We start from the raw sequence: 26,017 nt of genomic DNA on the forward strand, positions 1-26,017 counted from the left end.
CTCTGCATTATCCCATATGTAAAGGTAAAGGTAAAGGGACCCCTGACCATTAGGTCCAGTCGTGGACGACTCTGGAGTTGCGGCGCTCATCTCGCTTTATTGGCCGAGGGAGCCGGAGTACAGCTTCCGGGTCATGTGGCCAGCATGACTAAGCCGCTTCTGCCGAACCAGAGCAGCGCACGGAAACGGCGTTTACCTTCTCGCCGGAGCGGTACCTATTTATCTACTTGCACTGTGCTTTTGAACTGCTAGGTTGGCAGGAGCTGGGACCGAGCAACGGGAGCTCACTCCGTCGCGGGGATTCAAACCGCTGACCTTCTGATCGGCAAGTCCTAGACTGTGTGGTTTAACCCACAGCGCCAGATGGCCTTGAAATGGTGCTTTAGATGTCAATAAATTAATTGTAATAATAATAATAAATAACTACTACTACTACTACTACACCACCACACATCAGGTGCAAATGTAGGCTGCATACATACCATATATATTCAAAGCACATTTCTCACCCCCAATAATCTTGGGAACTGTAGTTTACCCCCACAGAGCTATAATTACCAGCACCCATGATTCTTTTTTGCGGGGGGGGGTACAATACATTTCTGCTTATTATTTTACCATACTCTCCCATAACATATCCATTTTGGCACACATTTCCTGGCCAAACAGCTGCACTGCAAAATGGAGAGGGAGGGCACCTGTAGTTTCATGTTACGGTGCAAACGGAATTGAATTTCGACCCCCTATCCCCGTGCAGATGCCAGGCACAAGGTAGGGTGAAATATCACATGCTTCAAAAATAACAAAATCCAATAGCAATAGATGGAGAGCGTGTCCTTTTCCCCCAGAATCCTAGAAACTCAGCAAAGCTGATGGGCAGAAAAAAGTCAAGGACTCCTCTGCGCAATGCAGAATGTGCGGAACTCACTGCTACAAGGTGCGCAGTTGGTGACGGCTACTAGCTTGGAATGCTACAAAAGGGGACGAGGCAGAATTCACAGAGGAGAGTGTATGTTCCATCTCCATGCTCAAAGTCCAGTGAATTCCAGGAAGTTTGTTGCCTTCATGTCCTGCCAAGGACATCAATAAGGTCTTGGTGGTAAAAATAAAAAAGTAAAGGACCCACAGATGGTTAATTCCAGCCAAAGGGAACTATGGGGTTGTGGCACTCATCTCTCTTTCAGGCTGAGGGAGCCGGCGTTTGTCCACAGACAGTTTTCTGGATCATGTGGCCAGAAACCAGAGCGCACAGAAATGCCGTTTACCTTCCCGCTGGAGCGGTACCTAGTTATCTACTTGCACTGGTGTGCTTTCGAACTGCTAGGTTGGCAGGAGCTGGGACAGAGCAACGGGAGCTCACCCCATCGCATGGATTTGAACCGCTGACCTTCTGATCGGCAAGCCCAAGAGGCTCAGTGGTTTAGACCACAGCGCCACAGTCTTGGTGGATGAGGCCAATGGCTCCTGTATTTCAGCATCCTATTATTGCAGTACCCAACGAGATGCCCATTTACAAGAAGGCAGCAAGCGACAACCAGCTCTTTCTTCTTAATGCTTCGCTCCCTCTGAAATAGCCATACAGCCAGACTCCTCCTTTAACAATACAATCCTCTCTGTGAGTCTACTCAGGAGCAAGTCACCTGAATCCAATTAGAGGAGGTATACTCCCAAGTAAGTACCCTTCTTCCCCTCGCAAGCACTGGTTAAACTGGGATACACATTTAAGCCAATTTGGTCAACCTAGACTGCATCACCCCACGCTTAAAAATAACAGGAAAACCGTCTTTGATTTGAAATAGCGCATTGTAAAAGTTTTTAAGAAAAGGAACCAGCTAGGCAAACCAGCCTCCTTTACATCCACATCCTAGGTGGCTCCTATTTCAAGCAGTCTGCAGGCTGCCTGTTCATCAGAAAGCAGTCTGCGCATGCTCTACAGTCCTGTTACTTCGGAAGAAGCCAGGCTTGAATCCAACTCGGGCTCCTTGCCTTTGAGAACAGAGGGTAGTCTAATTCACAGATGGCCCGATTTCACAGGCTGAGGCAGTGAGGGGTCTCACAGTTGCTACTGAAAAATCCCAGCTGGTCAAAAGGGGGTTGGACTAGATATCCCCTGAAGCCCAACTCTACCATTCGAAAAAAGGAGACGGAAAAACAACTTGCCTTATATTGAAAGCAACATAGCTTGCGTGGTTCGTTGCCGGCGGCACCTCTGAGCAATTCTGGGCAGCTTTTCATGCCTGGCTGTTTAAGAACCTGCGATGCCACTCCCGCCCGCCTCCCACTGCCAAATTTCCTTTTCTGTTCAGCTGCAGATCCTGCTTCCTGGATGACACACACACAACACACACCCGCTGCAGCCCAGAGGTACGATTACAAAACCATCCCAGGCAGAAGGTTTCAAGCCAGCCGCACAATTAGTTTCCTCCTTCGTCCTGCCTGTTTACAAACAAGCCCTACTGCCTGCAGCCTGGCAAAGGGCAAGGATTTAGTTTTAAAAGATCGGGAGCCTGGGAGGAAGATTTAGGCCAGGGGTCAGCAAACTTTTTTTAAAAAAAAAAAAGAAGAAGAAGATTGGAACATGTTTATTGAATATATGGGGGTGGGGTTGTGTATATTTGAAAACATTGACAGCATTAAGATCAGTTGCGTGTAAAGAAGTTCTGATGGATGCAATAATGGAATACTGAATGGTTTAGTTTATGTAAAATATGCAGGGATTTATGTTATGCAAAACTAAACCATGGAAAGAGAAGAAGGGAGATCATTTATATTTTAAGGTTGTCTAAATGAATACTCTAAATTGCAAAACAGAAAGGGAGCTAGTCCACTGTCTCTCAGACCTTGTAGGGGGCTGGGGGGGGGGTGAATGAATTCCTATGCCCCACAAATAACCCAGAGATGCATTTTAAATAAAAGCACACATTCTACTCGTATAAAAACACCAGGGCCCCCCCCACAAATAACCCAGAGGTGCATTTTAAATAAAAGGACACATTCTACTCATGTAAAAACGTGCTGATTCCTGGACCATCCGCAGGCCAGATTGAGAAGGCGATTGGGCCGGATCCGGCCCCCGGGCCTTAGGTTGCCTACCCATAATCTAGGCTGTGGCTAAACTGCCAAGCCAAGGCGACTGAGGAATTTACAGAGGGGTGCATCTCGAACAAAGGAGCTTTGAAAACAGAGGCTGGCATTTAAAAAAATGCCTAGGACTTGCCAATCAGAAGGTCGGCGGTTTGAATCCCCGTGACGGGTGAGCTCCCGTTGCTCGGTCCCTGCTCCTGCCCACCTAGCAGTTCAAAAGCACGTCAAAGTGCAAGTAGATAAATAGGTACCACTCCAGCGGGAAGGTAAATGGCGTTTCTGTGCACTGCTCTGAAAGCTGTACGCCGGCTCCCTCAACCAATAAAGCGAGATGAGCGCCACAACCCCAGAGTATAGTCAGGGGTCCCTTTACCTTTACCTTATAGGCCAAACCAGTTAGCCAAAGAATGCAAAACCCTCTCTTCATGCGCTGTAGCCGCCAGGCATTTGGTCTCTGGCAAGAATGCAGCTCAGCAAAAGCATCCCACGGACTCCCTCAGCTTCAGGGAAGCGCTAAAGGAGTCCTAACAAAAGTCTCTTTGTATTCTCAGGCGTTCTTTGCTCTCCGTAGGCGAGGAGATGCCAAGCCGATCCTCCTTCGCTTAACGGACCAAGCCCAGCGACCTGGGACAGAACATTCCTGGCCCAGCCAGCCAGAACTGGAGCTTAGGTGGGAGACGGAGGAGGGATAAATGATGCACACAATTTATTCTAGGGCTCGGAAACCTCCAGCAGCTCTCCAAGGACATATAAGAGCATGGCGGCTAACAGATTGAGGTTGAATCCTGACAAGACAGAAGGACTGTTTTGGGGGGACAGGAGGCAGGTGGGTGTGGAGGACTCCCTGGTCCTGAATGGGGTAACTGTGCACCTGAAGGACCAGGTGCGCAGCCTAGGAGTCATTTTGGACTCACAGCTGTCCATGGAGGTTCAGGTGAGTTCTGTGTCCACGGAAGCTGTTTACTGGTTCCATCTGGTATGCAGGATGAGGCCCTCCCTGCCCGCAGACTGTCTCACCAGAGTGGTGCATGCTCTGGTTATCTCTCGCTTGGACTACTGCAATGCACTCTGTGTGGGGCTACCTTTGAAGGTGACCCGGAAACTACAACTAATCCAGAATGTGGCAGCCAGACTGATGACTGGGAGCAGCCGCCGAGATCACATAACACTGGTTTTGAAAGATCTACATTGGCTCCCAGTACGTTTCCGAGCACAATTCAAAGTGTTGGTGCTGACCTTTAAAGCCCTAAACGGCCTCAGTCCAGTATACCTGAAGGAGCGTCTCCACCCCCATTGTCCAGCCCGGACACTGAGGTCCAGCTCTGAGGGCCTTCTGGTGGTTCCCTCCCTGCGAGAAGCCAAGTTACAGGGAAGTTACTGGGCCTTCTCGGTGGTGGCGCCCACCCTGTGGAACGCCCTCCCATCAGGTGTCAAGGAAATAAACAACTATCTGACTTTTAGAAGACATCTGAAGGCAGCCCTGTTTAGGGAAGTTTTTAATGTTTGATGTTTTATTCAACAGTGGTACCTCAGGTTACAGATGCTTCAGGTTACAGACTCCGCTAACCCAGAAATAGTATCTACAGTAGGTACCACTGCACTGGGAAAATGAATTAGATAGCAAGCTGTAAATTTTAAATTGCTTTTCCATAATTCCTCCCATTTTTGTAGCTCTATTGAGTATCCAAAATCCTGGTACACATCACCACGTCTATCAGCAAACCACAGATCTCTGGCATTCTCCCCAGAGCTCCAAAGCTGCTCTGTGTGGGACACTTTGGTGAATGTGACACAGCTCAAAGCAGTCTTAAATTTTCCAGGCAGCAACGAGTGTCTTCTAACTTCCTGCTAGATGCACAGAATTGATGGCTTAGGAACTGCTGAGGTGGCCATTTTTCGGTCAGTGATCAGGAACAGCTATTTAACTCGTGACAGGGAATAACCTTGAGAAGTTATGGAAACCTTAGATGCTCGGTGCACAACTGCCTGTTCTAATGGTAGCTTCTTGGAGAACACCAACCGCAGGGTGTGTGGGGGTTTTAGGGAAGGGGTAGTACCTGGATAGGGGACGCGGGTGGCGCTGTGGGTTAAACCACAGAGCCTAGGACTTGCCGATCAGAAGATTGGTGATTCCTTCCCTTCTTTGGGGCTAATCATCTGTTCTTTGCAGAGAACCACATTCTTGAGAAAACCATAAGGGGGACACCTAGTGGCCAAATGGCACAACTACATCGCAGCATTGGAATCAGGCTTACAGAAACACTTCAAGCCCTTTCCCCAGGGGTAACTCTTGTTTAGAGTTCCCAGGATATATATTTTTGTGGGGTGTGTGTGTGCTTTAAATGCATGGTGCGTACGCAGCTGGAGTCAGACAATCTAGCTTAGATTCACCGATAAAGAGCAAAACTCTGGGGATTCATAGGACTGAGAAATTGGAAGGGACCCAGTGGCTCATCTAAGTCTAACCCTCTGCAAGGCAGGTGGGGCATTCACAGCCCCACCTGGAGCTCCTGGGCTTGGGGTTTTTCCATGCAAAGCATTCCATGCCACCTTGGAAAATGCACATGGAATGTGTTCTCATCACCAAACATGGCAGGCAAGCTTATTGCCAAAGGTTTTTCCCCTTTCTCTCTTTTTTGCCCTGCTTGGACCATCCTCCTACCGTTTTTAAAGTTTTAAGACTTGGCATCTGATCTTGCTTTTTTCCTCATCCCTCCCAGTTCTGCTTTCCTTTGCTGCTGCATCTCTTAGACTTCAAGTAGGGACTGATTCGTTTTTTACTTGTCTGCACGCAGGCCGATCGGGGAGTCTTGTTTGGCTAAAGAGCAGGCTGCAATTGCAAATAAACAAATAAGTCAGCAGCAATGCCACACCTCTCAAACTCCTCCTCAAAAGATCCATCTTTAACCTCAAGCCTTCCACGGGCAAACTCTCAGTCTCTATGTCCTACTGTAACTAAATACAACAAGGCATTGCTGTAATCTCCTGGGGATAAAAAAGCTTTTAAAAATTAAATGATCAAACCCAGCAGTTATTTCTCACTTTCTTCCTAACACAACTTTCTGCCCTAAAACGGCCATATCTACACAAAACATTTAAGGCGCATTACAATCCCCAGAAATCTTTTTTTTGGGGGGGATTCTTTACCCCCTGCAGAACTACCACTCCCAGCACCCTTAACAAACTACAATTCCCAGGATCCTGGGTGTGATGGGGGAGCCGTGCGCTTTCAAATGTGTTCTAAATGTACAGTGTGGATTTGACCCCACAGGAAAAGATCCAGTCCTTTGCTAACACAGTATCAAGTCGAGAAATTTCTGTACCTTTGACAAGAGTAAATCAAGAGCTCAACAGCCACTTCCTCCTAAAGTTGCATCTCAGCAGATTGTGCATAGCACAGAGCTGTCCCCTCTCTGTCTCTTTGCATGCTCTGTTCTTTCCCTGACACTTTTTGGAGAGCGACGGGCAGGGGATAAATTTATAGAGAACGTTACGATACGATAATCTTTATTGACATTGTCCCATACAGAACAACGAAACTGAAAAAAATCTACATCAGACATTCAAAAACCAACAAGCCTGCTATCCCAGCCTGGTTAACCCCCTAAAAACTCTGATACCCCATAATTAAATACAATATACTCCCATAGAGACTACCTTACACTGCGTTTAAAACCAAAATCGCATTTGGATAGAAAATGTTTCTCAGGCGGCTAGTCCTAGTCTTTATAACCCCGTATCTTCTTCCAGAGGGACGCGAGTGGCGCTGTGGTCTAAACCACAGAGCCTAGGGCTTGCTGACCAGAAGGTCGGCGGTTCGAATCCCTGCGACAGGGTGAGCTCCTGTTGCTCAGTCCCTGCTCCTGCCAACCTAGCAGTTCGAAAGCACATCAAAGTGCAAGTAGATAAATAGGTACCACTGTGGCGGGAAGGTAAACAGCATTTCCGTGCGCTGCTCTGGTTTGCCAGAAGTGGCTTAGTCATGCTGGCCACATGACCCGGAAGCTGTACGCCGGCTCCCTCGGCCAATAAAGCGAGATGAGCGCCGCAACCCCAGAGTCGGCCACGACTGGACCTAATGGTCTGGGGTCCCTTTACTTTTACCTTCTTCCAGAAGGCAGAAGCTGAAAGAGATCATTTCCGGGGTGTGCACTATCCTGCGCTATCTCTGCAGCTTTCTTATGACACCTGGAAGCATAGATTTGATCCAAGGTGGGAAGAGTACACCCAATTATTCTCTCTGCAGTCTTTACAACCCTGGACAGCATTGTTTTTCCCCTTACCATGCAGCTCCCAAACCACACACACAGACCATAAGTTAACACACTCTCCATAGTACAATGGTAAAATGCCATCAACAGGTCCTTTGAGAGATTGTTTTTCCAGAGGATTCTCAGAAAATATAACCTCTGCTGTGCTCTCTTCATCAGGTCTTTACTGTTTTTCTCCCCAGGTTAGGTCACCTCTCAACTCCATTCCCAGAAATCGAAACACCGAGACCTGTCCCACGCACGTGCCCTCAATAATGAGTTTCGGGTTTCGTTCAGTCGCCCACAACTCACCCGCAGGGAAGACAAAGACTCATTCTGCTAGAAGGTGGGGTCAGGCGATACCAGCAAGGCACGACCACAGGGCAAGGACCTCAGCTGAGCTGCGCATCGTTTTCCTCTGTGAAACACCGATGGCCTTTGCTCCCCTGTCTGGCCCTTCCCCAAAGTCCCAGCCCTTCAGGAGAATTCTCAGGCTCACATGCTCTCCTGTTGACGGAAGTCTCCCAGGCCAACCCTTCGGATTTGCTCTCCAAAGGAAGGGAAAAAAAGAGAGAGGCACATCTATGTCTCCCAGGATGCACTGCGAGCGCATTCCTGGTGCTCATGGAAACGGCTTGAACGGCAGCCAAGATCTGTACGCCTTGGCAGAAGGCCGCAGCGGCTGTTGTTGAACCTAAGCTGGCAAGCGTTTGAGAGAATTAAGAAGCAAGGATACATACATCACAACTGACAGCTCTAAGCCAGAAAGCAGAAAGCAGGCACCGGGTTCAGCATCCGGGACGGGAAAAACAAGACATTGTTCTGCAGCAAGGATAGGAAGGGTCCTTGCCCCCAAAGAGCTTACAATCCGACTGGCAGGGGACAGGAAGTTTGGATGGATACACAACCGCACACTTAAACTTGACATTTTGAAATGTGAAATTTAATGGCGAGGGATCTGTTTGGCGTCCACATTGTTCCCTAAACTGAGTTTGTGGCTTGCCCCGGAGGAATGCAAGGCAGAGGATATTACTGAGGGTGCAATGGCGTTTATGGAGGAGTACATTTTGCTCTAGGGACACGGGTGGCGCTGTGTGTTAAACCACAGAGCCTAGGACTTGCCAATCAGAAGGTCGGCGGTTCGAATCCCCACGACGGGGTAAGCTCCCGTTGCTCAGTCCCTGCTCCTGCCAACCTAGCAGTTCAAAAGCACGTCAAAGTGCAAGTAGATAAATAGGTACCGCTCCAGCGGGAAGGTAAATGGCGTTTCTGTGCGCTGCTCTGGTTCGCCAGAAGCGGCTTAGTCATGCTGGCCACATGACCCGGAAGCTGTACGCCAGCTCCCTCGGCCAGTAAAGCGAGATGAGCGCCGCAACCCCAGAGTCGGCCACGACTGGACCTAATAGTCAGGGGTCCCTTTACCTTTACATTTTGATCTGCTCCTCAATGCAAATCAAAACTCAGCATCTAACCACGACTGGTCACCCCACCAGCACCCCAGAGTTCTCTACCCTGGGGAAACCCAGCCAGATGGGCGGGGTATAAATAATAAATTATTATTATTATTATTATTATTATTATTATTATTATTATTATTCCCTACCCTTTTTCAAAAGAGGGAAATTGGGTGGTGTTGGTGATGGGAGAGATTAGCAACCCTCTTCCAGTGTAAATCAGCTTCTGCATCTGGTCGCCTGCAGGACGTCGCTGCTCCTCATAGGCGAGCGGCCGTTCCACAGCTTGCACAGCCCAGGCAGGTGCCCTTCTCATTTACCCATCTGTGCAATCAGGAGGAGGAAACCAGGCGATTCAGACCCGGTTCCTCCGCCGGCGAGAAAGCAGGCCTGGGATAAGTTAATAAGCCGGGTCTCCGGGGAGCCGGGCAGAAGCAGCCAGCAATATCATCCCGCTGCCGACCTGGGAGATCAAACCCATCCACCCCGGCTGCTCCCCGGACCAAGGCTGCTGAGTGTAAACGAACCCAGCCTAATGAATTAATTAATGCCTCCCCAGGGCTGCCTTTGTGGCTGCAAGGGAAGCGGCCGCAGATTGCTGGAGGGTGCAGAGCCATCGCCGGCAGATGTTAGGGGGGTGGCTGGAGGCGAGCCGGCGATTGACAAGACAGCTAGCAGTCAGCTAGTTGGACCATCCATCAGACGCCCTTCTCAGGCTCCGCTTTGCAGAGAGACAAGAGGAGCGAGACACAGACAGGGGGAAAGATGGCGCTGGACCACCCCATGAGACCGACGCTTTGTCCCTTCAGCGGCTCGCCCTCCTTGCTGTTATGCTACTCCCGGACCGCTCTGAGTCAGCTGATAGAGGTAAGGAGAACGACCCCTCAGGAAAAAAACCCTGCACAGAATGGAATTATTCTCCTTTAACTGCGTCTGGCACCAGGGCAACTCAGAGACCCTGTTTGGGTTTCAGGTGGTAGCAGCAAGCCAGAGGAGCTTGGTTAAGTTAGTTTTCTTCCTATGATGATCCAGACTCTGAATTTTGCACCCCGAGAGAGACAGCTGGTTTGTCTGTACCGGGGGAGACCTAGGGGAGAAAAATCAAGTTTCTAGCTCTCATGGCCGAGGTTTAATATAATTATTATTATTATTATTATTATTATTATTATTATTATTATTATTATTTATTTATACCCTGCCCACCTGGCTGGGTTTCCCCAGCCACTCTGGGCGGCTTCCAACAGAACACCAAAATACAGTAATCCATCAAACTTTAAAAGCTTCCCTAAACAGGGCTGCCTTCAGATGTCTTCTAAAAGTCTGGTAGTTGTTGTTCTCTTTGACATCTGGTGGGAGGGTGTTCCACAGAGCGGGCGCCACCACCGAGAAGGCCCTCTGCCTGGTTCCCTGTAACTTGGCCTCTCGCAGTGAGGGAACCGCCAGAAGGCCCTCAGAGCTGGACCTCAGTGTCCGGGCAGAACGATGGAGGTGGAGACGCTCCTTCAGGTATACTGGACCGAGGCCGTTTAGGGCTTTCAAGGTCAGCACCAATACTCTGAATTGTGCTCAGAAACGTACTGGGAGCCAGTGTAGGTCTTTCAAGACCGGTGTTATATGGTTTGTAAGAAAGCTTGCCCAAGTCTGAGAAATGTGGCGCTGTCGTTTGTTTGGGGAATGCACAACGCATGTAAGAGAGAACTTATTTTGAAAACGTGCAAAGACTACTTCTATCATTGCCATGTAACTACAGCTCCCCCCCCCCATAGAGGGTGAGCTGCCAAATCAGCTCTTCCAGATAGGGTTAAGCCTTGGCGGTTGTGTATTTAAAGATTTGCCCTGGACCCCATAGAGAGGGCAGGTGCTGTCCTCCCTCTTTGTCCTGGGGCAAGTCTGTCTGTCTTGAACGGAAGGAAAAAGGAGGGGTGATCCTCAATAATTATATTTTCTTTCAAATTAGTGTGCTGTTCTCCAGGGGTGGAGATGCCCTGGTCATTAAGGCTGTATAGAGAAGAGGGCTATTAATGGATACTAGATGCAAATCAGTGTTAGAAACTGAGATAGAAAAGCTAATTGCCAAATAACACCTTAAACCTGGGTTACGGTCAGCACAACAGAATGTCTAGGTGCCTTTTCCCCTTCAATGAGAGTTGCTGTTGTTGTTAATTTTATATACTGTTTTGTATTTTAAAGAAAAAAATCTCAGTGCAGTTTACAACACATTAAAACATCAAATACAACAATCCAGAATTAAACAAATTCAAGCTTCAAGGAAAATATTTCGGATCCTTCTCTAATGGACAATTGGCTTTCCCTTTACAGTGGTACCTTGGTTCTCAAACTTAATCCGGAAGTCTGTTTCAAAACCAAAACGTTCCAAAACCAAGGTGCGCTTTCCCATAGAAAGTAATGCAAAAGGGAGTAATCCGTTCCAAACTTTTAAAAACAACCCTTAAAACAGCAATTTAACATGGATTTTATTATCGAGACCATTGATCCATAAAAGTAATAATCATTGCACTGTGAATAAGACAGTATTGTACAGTGGTACCTCAGGTTATATACGCTTCAGGTTACAGACTCCGCTAACCCAGAAATAGTGCTTCAGGTTAAGAACTTTGCTTCAGGATGAGAACAGAAATTGTGCTCCGGCGGCGCGGCAGCAGCAGGAGGCCGCATTAGCTAAAGTGGTGCTTCAGGTTAAGAACAGTTTCAGGTTAAGAACGGACCTCCGGAAGGAATTAAGTACTTAACCTGAGGTACCACTGTAGATGATAAAAATTAAAACTTTCCCCCCCCCTTACCTGCACTGATGATAGCCATTGTTTGGATGGGGGGCTTTTATCCATTTCTGCAGTCACACAATCAATCAGTCGGTAGCGGAATTGGGTTCCACACAGCCACAAAAACAAATTAATTGAAAAAGCCTCAAAAACAAAAATGCAAAATAAAAAGCAAAAAGAAAAGCGCCAAACTTTATCCGTTCCGGAAGTCCGTTTGACTTCTGAAATGTTCGAAAACCAAGGCGCAGCTTCTGATTAGTGCAGGCGCCCCGGAAACAATAGCCAACAGCCACATTGGACGATTGGCTTCCGAAAAACATTACAGTGGTACCTCGGGTTAAGTACTTAATTCGTTCCGGAGGTCCGTTCTTAACCTGAAACTGTTCCTAACCTGAAGCACCACTTTAGCTAATGGGGCCTCCTGCTGCCGCCGCGCCGCCGGAGCACGATTTCTGTTCTCATCCTGAAGCAAAGTTCTTAACCTGAGATACTATTTCTGGGTTAGCGGAGTCTGTAACCTGAAGCGTATGTAACTTGAAGCATATGTAACCCGAGGTACCAATGTACTTACTTCCAGATTTTCAGTGTTTGAGAACCAAAGCGTTTGAGCACCAAGGCATTTGAGAACCAAGGTACCACTGTATTTGTTTACTTGCTTAATTTTTAGAGCTGCCCTATAGCAGAAGAACTCTAGGGCGGAAGTGTGGTATAGTGGTTAGAGTGTTGGATTAGGACCTGGAAGATCAGCGTTCAAATCCCCACTCGGTCCTGAAGCTCACTGGATGACCTCGGAGTCAGTCCCAGTCTCTTCACCTACCTCGCAGGGTCGCTGTAGGGATTAACTGAGGAGGGGGGTGAATAAGGTGGGAGATAAAGGCAAAAAATGAGTTCTTCTGCTGACCTGCTTAAGAAAGCTGGAGGTGTCAGCCAGATGGAGGTATCAGTCACAAACCAGGCATCCCGAGATCTCAGCCCTACTTTTGATGAACAGGTTCTCTCTCCAGCATATTGGCTTGGTTATGTACTGAAGTTCTCACCCTGGGCTAGCAGGGGGATACTGAAGATAGTTTTCACTCAGGTCCACATATGCAAATAAGGAATTGAAAGTGACGTTCATTGATTGGATAGTTACAGAAAGATTGTTACTGTTGCCTTGTAAAGGTAAAGGGACCCCTGACCATTAGGTCCAGTCGTGACCGACTCTGGGGTTGCGGCGCTTTATTGGCCGAGGGAGCCGGTGTACAGCTTCCGGGTCATGTGGCCAGCATGACTAATCCGCTTCTGGCGAACCAGAGCAGCACACGGAAACGCCGTTTACCTTCCCGCTGGAGTGGTACCTATTTATCTACTTGCACTTTTGTGCTTTCGAACTGCTAGGTTGGCAGGAGCAGGGACCGAGCAACGGGAGCTCACCCCATCGCGGGGATTCGAACCGCCGACCTTCTGAATGGCAAGTCCTAGGCTCTGTGGTTTAACCCACAGCGCCACCTGCGTCCCTACTGTTGCCTTGTACTGGAGCTCTATATAAGCAGGCTGGCTGAACCCTTCAGTTCAGTTCTGTTCTGGCCTGTGAATAAACAAGAGCTGTTTGAAGGATCGCTGTGTTGTCTGATATGTTCACCCACAACCTAACAGGCTTCATGTTTTATTGTTGTTTTTGCCCACTTGTTGATTTTAAAATGAATTGATTTTAGAATGCTGTGTTTTATTGTTGTTAGCCGCTCTGAGCCCGGCTTCGGCTGGGGAGAGCGGGATATAAATAATTTTTTATTATTATTTATTATTGCTTGCATTTTATTGTTTGCTGCCTTGATTTATTTTTTTCTTTTATGGGAAAAGGAGGAGACATCTGTTGGAAATAAGTAAAGGAATAACCAAACACGCATGTCTGAATTAGCTCTTGTCCAGTTTTAAAACTCCCAGAACGCCAGTTCCCTAGTGCTCCCTTAGTACCAAAGGGAAAAAAACAAGGACATTTTAGCAAATTCAAAAAACCTGCCAGGACAGAAAACTTACCCCTGAAAAAGAGGACATGTCCTGGAAAAAGAGGACGTATGGCAACCCTAGGCCAACTTGCTCTTAACTCCGGGTGAATAAAAAGCTACAAATCTGCCCATGAGCTTGCCAACTTGGGCACGTAAAGCCCCTCAGTTATCTGAGGCAAATTCAGGCCAGTTCTTAATCCAAGCATATCCCAAACTTCCCATCTCAGAAGCAAGTTTGCAAAACCTGCTCCAGATTCAGACCATCATTAACAGCAATTAGCTCCGCCCATCGGCTCACCATCGCTGAATATTTAAAGCAAGCACCAGTTGCAAACACAGAAGGGGAAATTGAAGGTACAGTGGTACCTCAGGTTAAGTACTTAATTCGTTCCGGAGGTCCGTTCTTAACCTGAAACTGTTCTTAACCTGAAGCACCACTTTAGCTAATGGGGCCTCCTGCTGCTGCCGTGCCGCCGGAGCACAATTTTTGTTCTCATCCTGAAGCAAAGTTCTTAACCTGAAGCACTATTTCTGGGTTAGCGGAGTCTGTAACCTGAAGCGTATGTAACCTGAAGCGTCTGTAACCTGAAGCGTCTGTAACCTGAGGTACCACTGTATTGTTCAAAATATCATTATCACCACCATTCTTTCATAAAATTTATACACCTCTTGATGGTAAAAAAACAAACCGTTTACTAAAAGGAATAAAACAATATAGTTACCACTAAGTAATAATTTAAGACATTTGAAAAATTATAACAACAACATGCTAAAAAGAGATGAAAACTCACATCAACTTTCTAAACACCTGGCATATTTAACAAAAATGTTTTTGGCAGGTGCTGAAAACAGTATAGTGATATCAATAGGAAAGGAGTTCCAAAGTGCAGACGCTGCCACACTAAAAGACTGGATTCTTACAACCCATACAGCACTTTTTAAGAAGTAGCCCTCTGAATTTGCCTGCCGCAGACCTTTTGCCATGATTATTAAGACTCCCTGGTCCTGAATGGGGTAACTGTGCCCCCGAAGGACCAGGTGCGCAACCTGAGATTCATTTTGGAGGCGCAGGTCAATTCTGTGTCCAGGGCAGCTGTTTATCAGCTCCGTCTGGTACACAGAATGAGACCCTCCCTGCCCACAGACTGTCTCACCAGAGTGGTGCATGCTCTGGTTATCTCCCGCTTGGACTACTGCAATGCGCTCTATGTGGGGCTACCTTTGAAGGTGACCCGGAAACTACAACTAATCCAGAATGCGGCAGCTAGACTGCTGACAGGGAGCGGCCGCCGAGACCATATAACACTGGTCCTGAAAGACCTAGATTGGCTCCCAGTATGTTTCCGAGCACAATTCAAAATGTTGGTGCTGACCTTGAAAGACCTAAATGGCCTCGGCCCAGTACACCTGAAGGAGCGTCTCCACCCCCATCGTTCTGCCCGGACACTGAGGTCCAGCGCCAAGGGCCTTCTAGTGGTTCCCTCCCTGCGAGAAGCCAAGTTACAGGGAACCAGGCAGAGGGCCTTCTCCGTGGTGGCGCCCGCCCTGTGGAACGCCATCCCATCAGATGTCAAAGAGAAAAACAACTACCAGACTTTTAGAAGACATCTGAAGGCAGCCCTCTTTAGGGAAGCTTTTAATGTTTGATAGGTTATTGTATTTTAGTGTTTTGTTGGAAGCCACCCAGAGTGGCTGGGGAAACCCAGCCAGTTGGGCGGGGTATAAATAATAAATTATTATATTATTATTACATTATTATATTATTAGAGGGAAAGCACCTCTGTCTACCAGGTCTTAAGAGGCAAACAGGGAAAGATGGATTGCGACACACACTTCTTGCCTCAGAGAGCAAATATTGTCTTAACCCAAGTCCCAGATCTGACTCCCAGAGGCAGTGCTTAAGTAACACACAAGCTGCCTCTAAAAGAACACATTTTAACCACAAGTTTGCATGCAAGACATCTTCACATCTTGCTATCCAAGTGTCACACATCCTACCTGAGCTTTGTCCTGGGTCGCTGGTCAAATCTTGGTAGCCTCTTCTTTTCTAGGCCACTGTGTCCTTTTGAAAAGCTTGTTTTCCCCTTCCTTCCCTTTCCCTCTTTTTGCTTCTTCAAGAAAGACTTTGCTTCAATTTCCTCTTTTTATAAAGCTCCCATTTGGAAAGGAGGCGGGTCTAAAAAGCAGCAGCCCCGCCTCCTAGCCAAACCGACTGACAATGGATTTTTGCAAAAGATGGAGGCCAGTGAATGGGGAGAGGAATTCTCTTGCATGAAGCTAGATGCCTACATTTACCTGGGAGTAAGTCCCATTCAACTATCTGGGACTGAATGCTGAGTAGAAAGTGCAGTGTAAAGACTTCCTCGTGGGCTAGAGGTTCACTGGGGTTTGAGAAATGAAGAAGAAGAAAAGGAGAACTGTTTATTCCCACCCACCACCACCAAGATCTGCAGAAAAGAATAAGTGTGTTAAAGATTCCTGTAAAATTCCTAAGGTTGCATAACTAGCAATAGCAAATGTTGCCAGCTGCTTTTAACTGGAGAGCTCCTGTCCCTTTAATATTTGGACACTGGGAGGAAAAGCGGGTTTTCTACTCAAAGGGCTGGGATAGGACTATTGGACGCCCAAGGAAGATGAAAGTTGGAAAATTCAGGCCAGAGAAAGAAATGATTTATTCACACAGTGCTTTGTTAAATCTGCAAGCGCAGCTTTCTCCCAATTGAAACGCAGAGTGTTTGAGGACCAAGACATTCACAGGGAAACCAACATGCTTGTTTGCAAAGCTATTGTACTACCAACCTTACTGTACACTTGTGAAACATGGACCACTTATAAATGCCATCTCCAGCTCCTCAAAATATTCCATCAACGGTGTCTCCGAAAAATCTTACACATCACTTGGGAAGACAGGTGAACTAATACCAGTGTACTGGAAGAAGCAAAGATCACCAGTGTTGAAGCAATGATTCTTGAACATCAGCTTTGTTGGACTGGTCATGCTGTGCAGATGCCTGATTATTGTCTTCCAAAAGCAACTACTCTATTCCCAACTTAAGAATGGAAAGTGAAATACCGGTGGAGAATAAAAGAGGTTTAAAGACGCTCTCAGGGCACATCTTTTAAAATGTAGTATGAGCACTGATAACTGGGAAACACTGGCTTGCGAGTGCTCCAGTTGGAGAACAGCGTTTATTGAAGGTGTCATGGGTTTTGAAGACACTCAAACTCAGGACACAAGGGAGAAACGTGCTAAGAGGAAGGCACACTTGGCAAATCCACACCGTGATCAACTCCTGCCTGGAAACCTATGTCCCCACTGTGGAAGGACGTGTGGATCCAGAATTGGCCTCCACAGTCACTTATGGGCTCACTGTTAAAACCGGCTTATGGAAGACAATCTTACTCAGGTCCAGCTCCGAGGGCCTTCTGGCGGTTCCCTCCCTGCGAGAAGCCAAGTTACAGGGAACCAGGCAGAGGGCCTTCTTGGTGGTGGCGCTCGTCCTCTGGAACACCCTCCCACCAGATGTCAAAGAGAACAACAACTACCAGACTTTTAGAAGACATCTGAAGGCAGCCCTGTTTAGGGAAGCTTTTAATGTTTGATGGATTACTGTATTTTAATATTCTGTTGGAAGCTGCCCAGAGTGGCTGGGGAAACCCAGCCAGATGGGCAGTGTATAAATAATAAATTATTATTATTATATTATTATTAGTGATCGCCAAAGAAGAAACTGTTGGAACTGCCTCCAGAAGGAGGCAGTGCTGCTACCAACCTAGATGGCTTTAGAAAGATCCCACAAATTCCTGAAAGAGAGAGGGCTATCGATGGCCGGCAACAGCTCTACTGGGAGCTACTAGGGCTTGAATTGGGGACATTCTGCGTTCAAAGCAGATGATCTGCCACTGAGCTATGGCCCTGGGGCAGGGGGTTAACCCAGCCTGACAACTCTCCTCCCCTTCCTTCCATTGCAGTCTGCTCTGCAGACATCTGGTGCTGGAGGAGACTCTGGAGAGTCCCATGGACTGCAAGAAGATCAAACCTCTCCATTTTGAAGGAAATCAGCCCTGAGTGCTCACTGGAAGGACAGATCCTGAAGCTGAGGCTCCAATCCTTTGGCCACCTCATGAGAAGAGAAGACTCCCTGGAAAAGACCCTGATGTTGGGAAAGATGGAGGGCACAAGGAGAAGGGGACAACGGAGGACGAGATGGTGGGACAGTGTTCTCGAAGCTACCAGGATGAGTTTGACCAAAATGCAGGAGGCAGTGGAAGATAGGAGTGCCTGGCGTGCTCTGGTCCAGGGGGTCACGAAGAGGCTGACATGACTAAATGACTAAACAACAACAATAACTGCAGACACCAGGAAGCTTTTAGCAGTCTGCTGAGAAAACACACCAGCTCTTAATAGCCAGAGATCGAGTTGCAGGCACCAGGCAGAAGGCACCAGGGATGGGAGCAGCCTGGCCACTCTGCGCTCTCATGGCAAAGGGGTGGATCCTGCAGCAAGATGTGTCCAGTTCTGGGGGATATTGGCAGGCTGGAATGCAGGCAGAGCTTTTTTCCTGCTGCTCCAGAGGATAGGACCTGAAACGATGGATTCAGATTCCCAGGAGAATCCGACGAAACATTTAAATGTGAAGGTAACCCGGAAACTGCAATTAATCCAGAATGCGGCAGCTGGACTGGTGACTGGGAGTGGCTGCCGGGACCACATAACACCGGTCCTGAGAGATCTGCATTGGCTCCCAGTACGTTTCCGAGAACAATTCAAAGTGTTGGTGCTGACCTTTAAAGCCCTAAACGGCCTCAGTCCTGTATACCTGAAGGAGCATCTCCACCCCCATCATTCAGCCCGGACACTGAGATCCAGCGGCAAGGGCTTTCTGGCGGTTCCCTCATTGCGAGAAGTTAGGTTACAGGGAACCAGGCAGAGAGCCTTCTTGGTGGTGGCGCCTGCCCTGTGGAACTCCCAGCAGATGTCAAGGCAATAAACAACTATTTTACTTTTAAAAGACATCTGAAGGCAGCCCTCTTTAGGGAAGTTTGTAATGTCTAATGCTGTATTGTTTTTAATATTCATTTGGAAGCCGCCCAGAGTGGCTGGGGAAACCCAGCCAGATGGGCAGGGTATAAATAAATTATTATTATTATTATTATTATTATTATTATTATTATTATTATTATTAACTTCCTGATGGTAAGAGATGTTCAACAGGGGAACGGACTCCCTCGCAAGATGGTGGACTCTCCTTCGTTGGAGGTTTTCCAACAAAGGTCAGATGGCTGTCTTATAAAATCGGAGAGTTTCAAGGGACCTCTGAGGGTCATCCAAACCAACCCGCTTCCAGGCAATCTGTCAGGGATTTTTGAGCTGTGATTCCTACATCGCAGGGGGTTGGACTAGATGATCGCTGGGGGTTCCCTTCCAAGTCTACGGTTCTGATTCTAGACACCGGGCTGGAAGGAGCGCTTATCTATTGTAATAAACAAAAATCTGCCCTTATGGGGGACACGGGAGCCCTTATAGAGTCCTTTGTAGGTTCTCCATCAGTCGGAGAAAATAACAGAGGCCAACCTGAGAATATTGAGAAGCAAAGCAGCTAGTAAGCCTGTTCTTTATTGAACTGTTGCAACAGGGTGCTCCCCTAACACGCAGGTTCTGGAGGACCCAGAACCAAGGTGTACCTGCCCTTATATAGACATTTTAAATTGCCCGCCCTGGAGTCCAAGACCACCCCCAGAAATTTCATACCTACATCACAGAAGAGGCGGTCTACAACAGAAATCTGAGTGCATTATCTCCTGTCTGGCAGGTTACCTGTTAATGGTTACTTGATTGGATACCCTGGGGAGCCTGGCCAGTCTTTTGTAATGATAAATACTTAGTTCCTGAGCCAGGTCACAGGCTCACCCTGTTCATACACAGACATACCCTTAAGACAGGATTCGTGAAGGAAAAGACAATGGGGAGGCCTTTCCATTTTCCTTCCACCTTGCAGAGAAATATTTGAGGTCAATTTGGGAGGGACAAAATGGTTTCAGGACTTTTTCTGTGGGGTTTCAAACATGTGGTTTATATATGCAGTTATGAATATTTATTACATATATACAGTGGTACTTCAGGTTAAGTACTTAATTCATCCCGGAGGTCCGTTCTTAACCTGAAACTGTTCTTAACCTGAAGCACCACTGTAGCTAATGGGGCCTCCTGCTGCCACCGCGCCGCCGGAGGCCAATTTCTGTTCTCATCCTGAAGCAAACTTCTTAACCTGAAGCACTATTTCTGGGTTAGCGGAGTGTAACCTGAAGCGTATGTAACCCGAGGTACCACTGTAGATATAAGACCTTAATTTTTTTTATTTTAATATATTGAGGAATATGTAAATAATGTAACACAATTTACATCTTTTTACGACTGGGTGTCCCATCTCTTGGGGTTTATTGAGATGTGATTCCTGCGCTCTTGCCCACCTGAAGAGTCACCTGCCACTGGGAGGACACCAGATGAACCTGGAGGGATAACAGCCCTATAAGGATGTGATCGGCAAGGCTGTGTTTCAGGCACCCCTCTGCACAGTGGCTGCTCACATGGATTCTGTCTTTTAACAGCAGACACACTGCCTTCCGAAGGGGAGACAGAAATGTAAGCCTCCCATAATGGATTGTCAAGGGAGTTTGCTGGGCATGGCAGAAAGATGGGCTTCTGCTGCCCAAAGATCCATCAGCTGTAACCTGAACCTTGCTAACCCTCTTCCCTAAGAATCAGCTGGCAGCAACTGAACAGGGGATCAAATAGCAGGCATTAGAATTCCCTAGAAAGCAAGTCTGCCTGGCAGAACTGCAGCTTATCTTCTGCCCTCTGGTTCAATGAGCCCAATTCAAAGTGTTGGTGCTGATCTTTCAAGCCCTAAATGGCCTCGGTCCAGTATACCTGAAGGAGCGTCTCCACCCCCATCATTCTGCCCGGACACTGAGGTCCAGTTCCGAGGGCCTTCACTGCGAGAAGTGAGGTTACTGGGAACCAGGCAGAGGGCCTTCTCGGTGGTGGCACCCACCCTGTAGAACGCCTTCCCATCAGATGTCAAGGAAATAAACAACTACAGTTGTACCTCGGGTTACATACGCTTCAGGTTACAGACTCCGCTAACCCAGAAATAGTACCTCAGGTTAAGAACTTTGCTTCAGGATGAGAACAGAAATCGTGCTCCGGTGATGGCAGCGGGAGGCCCCATTAGTTAAAGTGGTGCTTCAGGTTAAGAACAGTTTCAGGTTAAAAATGGACCTCCGGAATGAATTAAGTACTTAACCTGAGGTACCACTGTATCTGACTTTTAGAAGACTTTTAGGAGACCCTGTTTAGGGAAGTTTTTAATGTCTGATGTTCTTAGCAGTTTGCTAAAACCCAGCCAGATGGGCGAAGTATAAATAATAAATTATTATTATTATTATTATTATTATTATTATTATTATTATTATTATTTATTTATTTTATTATTATTATTATTATTATTATTATTATTATTATTATTATTATAAACAAAGCAAGCAAGTTCCTAGCCCTCATGGGTTTGCCGAGAAAGGGTTAAAACGGGCTCCCCTGATTCCAGCAGAGGGCTGGAAAAGCAGAGGGAGCTGCTCAGTTTTGGCTATTTGGTGACACTACACAAGCTGGCTCCCTTTTTGTGTGTATGCAAATGCACAGAGGGAGGTGCCAAACTGGGTCTTTGACCCGGGTGAAATACAGTGGCACCTTGGTTCTCAAACTTAATCCATTCCGGAAGTCCGTTCCAAAACCAAAGCGTTCCCAAACCGAGGCACACTTTCCCATAGAAAGTAATGCAAAACGGATTAATCCATTCCAGACTTTGAAAAACAACCCCTAAAACAGCAATTTAACATGGATTTTACTCTCTAACGAGACCATGGATCCTTAAAATGAAAGTGATAAACAATGTGCTGCAGTCAATCCATCAGTAGCTGAACTGGGCTCCACAGTCACAAAAACAAAACGAAAAAGCAGCAAAAACAAAAAGGCAAAATAAATAGCAAAAACAGACAGACCTCAGCGTCACACTCAAAACGAAAGTGTGGCACTCAAAACGGAAGCATAAGACTCAAAATGGAGCACGTTCGGCTTCTAAAAAACGTTCGCAAACCGGAACACTTACTTCCGGGTTTGCAGTGTTTGGGTTCCAAGTTGTTTGAGAACCAAGGTATCACTGTAAAGTCTAATTTCGCCCCTGGCTTGATGCTTCATCTTTCTTTCTTTCTTTCTTTAAAAATGTTTTAATGAGCTTTTAATGCACTTTCTCCTCTTATCTTGTAATTTCATATTCAAATAAGAAAGGGGAGAGAGTAAACCAATGCAATAGGTGTTTTACAAAACCCTCACGTTCCTTTTGATCCCTTCCAGGACTGCACCAAGCGATTGCAATTTGCCTGCCAGTGGGAGTGGGAATTAAAATGCCTTGAGGAGGGATTTCTTCTGGGGGGTGGGGGTTGTTTTTAGGAATACCGTTTTGCTTTTTAATTTGTCTTTGTATTTACAATTGCACCAAAAATTCACTCAGCTAGAAAGTAACTGTTTAAAAACAAAAGCGAAAATGTATCTTAAATTCAGATAACCTGCCCCTCCCAGTTTGCGTTTCCTCAGTTGCAGTACGCACTCTGAACAGCACGCGGCGCTGCAACACAGTTTAATTGGCATCGCAGACTGTTGCCCGCAACATTATTTGCAAATGCAATCGCGTATTCCAGCAAGATACGGCTGGAAAAAATATTTTTATTAGCTTGCTCTGAGCTTGATTCCGTTTTGAATCCTCACTTGTGCAAAGATCTAAGGACAGCGCAAGCTTCCCTCAAAGGGTTTGCTGCCTTTGAAGTTGCTTTTTCAAACATTAATTACGGGGGCGCTCTAATCTTCCTAGGGGTTGCCAACTTATTTGCTTCGCTCTTTTGCTCTGCTCCTCTGCTCTGCTTTTCCTAGCAGCTTCCTCTACAGTCATGCTTACTTCCCGATCGGGAGAGTTGCTGCTATTTAATTTGTAACCACTGAGTGCCCAGATTGACTCCTAAGCCGCTTTGTTGTTGTTGTTTAGTCGTTTAGTCGTGTCCGACTCTTTGTGACCCCCTGGACCAGAGCACACCAGGCACTCCTGTCTTCCACTGCCTCCCGCAGTTTGGTCAAACTCATGCTGGTAGCTTCGAGAACACTATCCAACCATCTCGTCTTCTGTCGTCCCCTTCTCCTTGTGCCCTCCATCTTCCCCAACATCAGGGTCTTTTCCAGGGAGTCTTCTCTTCTCATGAGGTGGCCAAAGTCTTGGAGCCTCAGCTTCAGGATCTGTCCTTCCAGTGAGCACTCGGGGCTGATTTCCTTCAGAATGGAGAGGTTTGATCTTTTTGCAGTCCATGGGACTCTCAAGAGTCTCCTCCAGCACCAGAATTCAAAAGCATCCATTCTTCCACGATCAGCCTTCTTTATGGTCCAGTTTTCACTTCCATACATCACTACTGGGAAAACCATAGCTTGAACTATACGAACCTTTGTTGGCAAGGTGATGTCTCTGCTTTTTAAGATGCTGTCTAGGTTTGTCATTGCTTTTCTCCCAAGAAGCAGGCGTCTTTTAATTTCGTGGCTGCTGTCACCATCTGCAGTGATCATGGAGCCCAAGAAAGTAAAATCTCTCACTGCCTCCATTTTGTAAGCCACTTACAAAATTGCACAGCATTGTCAAAATACAGAATCTCATTTCAAAAAACAAAACAAAAAAACCCTCATAATTAAAATACATGTAAAAAAAGATTGCAATTGAAACTTTCAGGTGTAAACGACCAAGATTAAAAGGTGCAGAGGAACAATACCATTCAACCGTCGCAGTGACTGAAACCAGAAACTCAGGTGTTGAAAAATATATTGAATTTGCCATAAGCTCATCATCGCCATCTAGTGTCAAATTTGTATAAAACTAAGGGAACAAGCTGTACTACCAAAATGATTAAGGTTTTAAATGTCAATTTTAGGTTGTATTTTAGTGATCAAGATTATATATATATATATTAACTGCTATATCTGTATTGTCTCTGCTGTACCCAACTGCAATTCAATGTATTCCTCTTGTGTTTTACGATTTTCCTGATATTGTAAGTGAGACGGAACTGGTCTGTGACCGTAATAATAAAATTCACTTAAAACGTGGTATTCGCAGCTGTATAGCTGAGTCCTCAGGGACGCAGGAGGCACTGTGGGTTAAACCACAGAGCCCAGGACTTGCCAATCGGAAGGTTGGCAGTTTGAATCCCCGCAACAGGGTGAGCTTCTGTTGCTCGGTCCCTGCTCCTGCCAACCTAGCAGTTCAAAAGCAGATCAAAGTGCAAGTAGATAACTCTGGCGGGAAGGTAAATGGCGTTTCCGTGCGCTGCTCTGGTTCGCCAGAAGCGGCTTAGTCATGCTGGCCACATGACCCGGAAGCTGTACACCGGCTCCCTTGGCCAATAAAGCGAGATGAGTGCCGCAACCCCAGAGTCGGCTACGACGGAACCTAATGGTCAGGGGTCCCTTTACCTTTACCTAGCCGAGTCCTCAGGATGAGAGATGAAAGGAACTACGTAAACATCTTCAGAAGCCAGAATTGGTGTAACATTTATAATATTGTCTTCACTTGGCTCCAGAAAGCCACTAGATGGCCACACACTTCACCACCTTTCCTCCCACAAACTCAAAGTGGTGTCCATAATTCTCCTCCCAATCCTTGTCTTATCCTCCCAATAGCCCTGCTAGGTAGGTGATCTTCACGGCTGAGTGGAGATTTGAACCCGCGTCTCCCAGGTCCTATTCTGACCGCCAAACCGCTACATCGCACTGGCATTTAAAGACAACGCAAACCTGGCCTCTTAATATCCAACATGCAATTTATGGTTTATTTGTGCGCTAAACTGGTTTGATCTCTTTTCCTGCAGCCAAAGAAGTTTTTATGTTGCTGCTGATTGTATTTTATTCTTGTGAGCTGGAGAGAGAACGCTATCCGATAGGGCAGCCGATATAATGGTAGTATAGTACTAGATTTCTGGGCCATGCAATCAAGCTGCAGGTTGAAATATTCAGGGCAGACAAAATAAAGTTTTTGTTCCCGAAGCGCATAGTGAAACTGTGGAACTCACTGCCACAAGGTGTAAGGCTGTGCGCATGTAAGAACATCCCCCCATTTTATTTCATCTCTGAATTCCTTTTGCGCAGTTAGAGCTCTGCAGTCTGAAATCTGTGTACAAGCCTTACTAAGCCCACCTAGTTGTTAATTATTAAGTTTGCAGATGATACTACCATAGCGGGTCTAATTACATGTGGAGGTGTATCAGTGTACAGCGGAGAGGTTCAAAAAGTATCTACATGGTCCTTAGAGAATAACTTGCACCTAAATATTAGCAAGACAAAGGAGATGGTGTTGGACTTTCGGAGGAAGAGAGGGGAACTAGCCCTGTTGTATATCGGGTGTGTGTATGTGTGGAGAGAGAGAGGCTTTTCCTTTAAATTCCAGGGAATTTACCTTAATGAAGATCTCACTTGGAAAAACAATATAACTCAAGTGGTTGTTGTTGTTGCTTAGTCATTTAATCGTGTCCAACTCTTCGTGACCCCCTGGACCAGAGCACGCCAGGCACTCCTGTCTTCCACTGCCTCCCGCAGTTTGGTCAAACTCATGCTGGTAGCTTCGAGAACACTGTCCCACCATCTCGTCCTCTGTCGTCCCCTTCTCCTTGTCCCAACATCAGGGTCTTTCCCAGGGAGTCTTCTCATGAGGTGGCCAAAGTATTGGAGCCTCAGCTTCCGGATCTGTCCTTCCAGTGAGCACTCAGGGCTGATTTCCTTCAGAATGGAGAGGTTTGATCTTCTTGCAGTCCATGGGACTCTCAAGATTCTCCTCCAGCACCACAATTCAAAAGCATCCATTCTTTGGCGATCAGCCATCTTTATGGTCCAGCTCTCACTTCCATACATCACTACTGGGAAAACCATAGCTTGAACTATACGGACCTTTGTTGGACCTTTGTTTAAGTTAATGATATATTAATTCCAATTGGTCTACTCTGAGTAGGGCTTAGCTGGGTATGATACCTTGACCCTTCTGCCCATATGCTCTAACACTTCCTGTTCTTTTTTTAGGCCACGACCGAGCCGCCGAAAAAGAAACCGGACCCCATCACATCGGAGACTGTGGTGATCTGGGGCTTGCGCCTCTGGCAAGTGGTTGGGATCTTTGCCCTATTTGTCATGAGCGTCAGTAAGTCCCGCCTCTCTGCCTTCCATCCTAACCCCGAGAACCTCATTCCAGCATCAGAAACTCAGATATACCTTGGTACTCAAACTTAATCCGTTCCAAAACCAAGGCGTTTCAAAACCGAGGCTCACTTTCCAGTAGAAAGTAATGGAAAAGGGATTAATCCGTTCCAGACTTTTAAAAGCAACC

The 26,017-nt window shown here is 46.8% G+C and overlaps 2 protein-coding genes across 5 annotated transcripts in view; one reads left to right on the top strand and one right to left on the bottom strand.

Moving 5' to 3' along the window:
* Positions 1-15,684, bottom strand: part of ALS2CL (ALS2 C-terminal like) — a 67,777-nt gene extending 52,093 nt beyond the window's left edge. For 2 of the 4 annotated variants that reach the window (XM_081931572.1, XM_081931571.1), the window contains exon 1: positions 2,161-2,288. In XM_081931572.1, the coding sequence (XP_081787698.1) occupies positions 2,161-2,235 (75 nt within the window). In that variant the 5' untranslated portion in view covers positions 2,236-2,288. Of the gene's footprint in view, positions 1-2,160; positions 2,289-7,646; positions 7,879-15,551 lie in introns of those variants that run through there. The other 2 variants (XM_081931574.1, XM_081931573.1) reach the window with 2 other exon arrangements.
* The window catches only part of TMIE (transmembrane inner ear), a 32,971-nt gene continuing 16,341 nt past the window's right edge, over positions 9,388-26,017 (top strand). Inside the window, exons 1-2 of the mRNA XM_081882761.1 lie at positions 9,388-9,655; positions 25,714-25,831. Of these exons, the coding sequence (XP_081738887.1) occupies positions 9,554-9,655; positions 25,714-25,831 (220 nt within the window). The 5' untranslated portion in view covers positions 9,388-9,553. The remainder of the gene's footprint in view (positions 9,656-25,713; positions 25,832-26,017) is intronic.

The sequence above is a fragment of the Podarcis melisellensis genome (assembly GCF_964234715.1).
Source record: "Podarcis melisellensis genome assembly, chromosome: 12".
Taxonomy (NCBI): Eukaryota; Metazoa; Chordata; class Lepidosauria; order Squamata; family Lacertidae; genus Podarcis; species Podarcis melisellensis.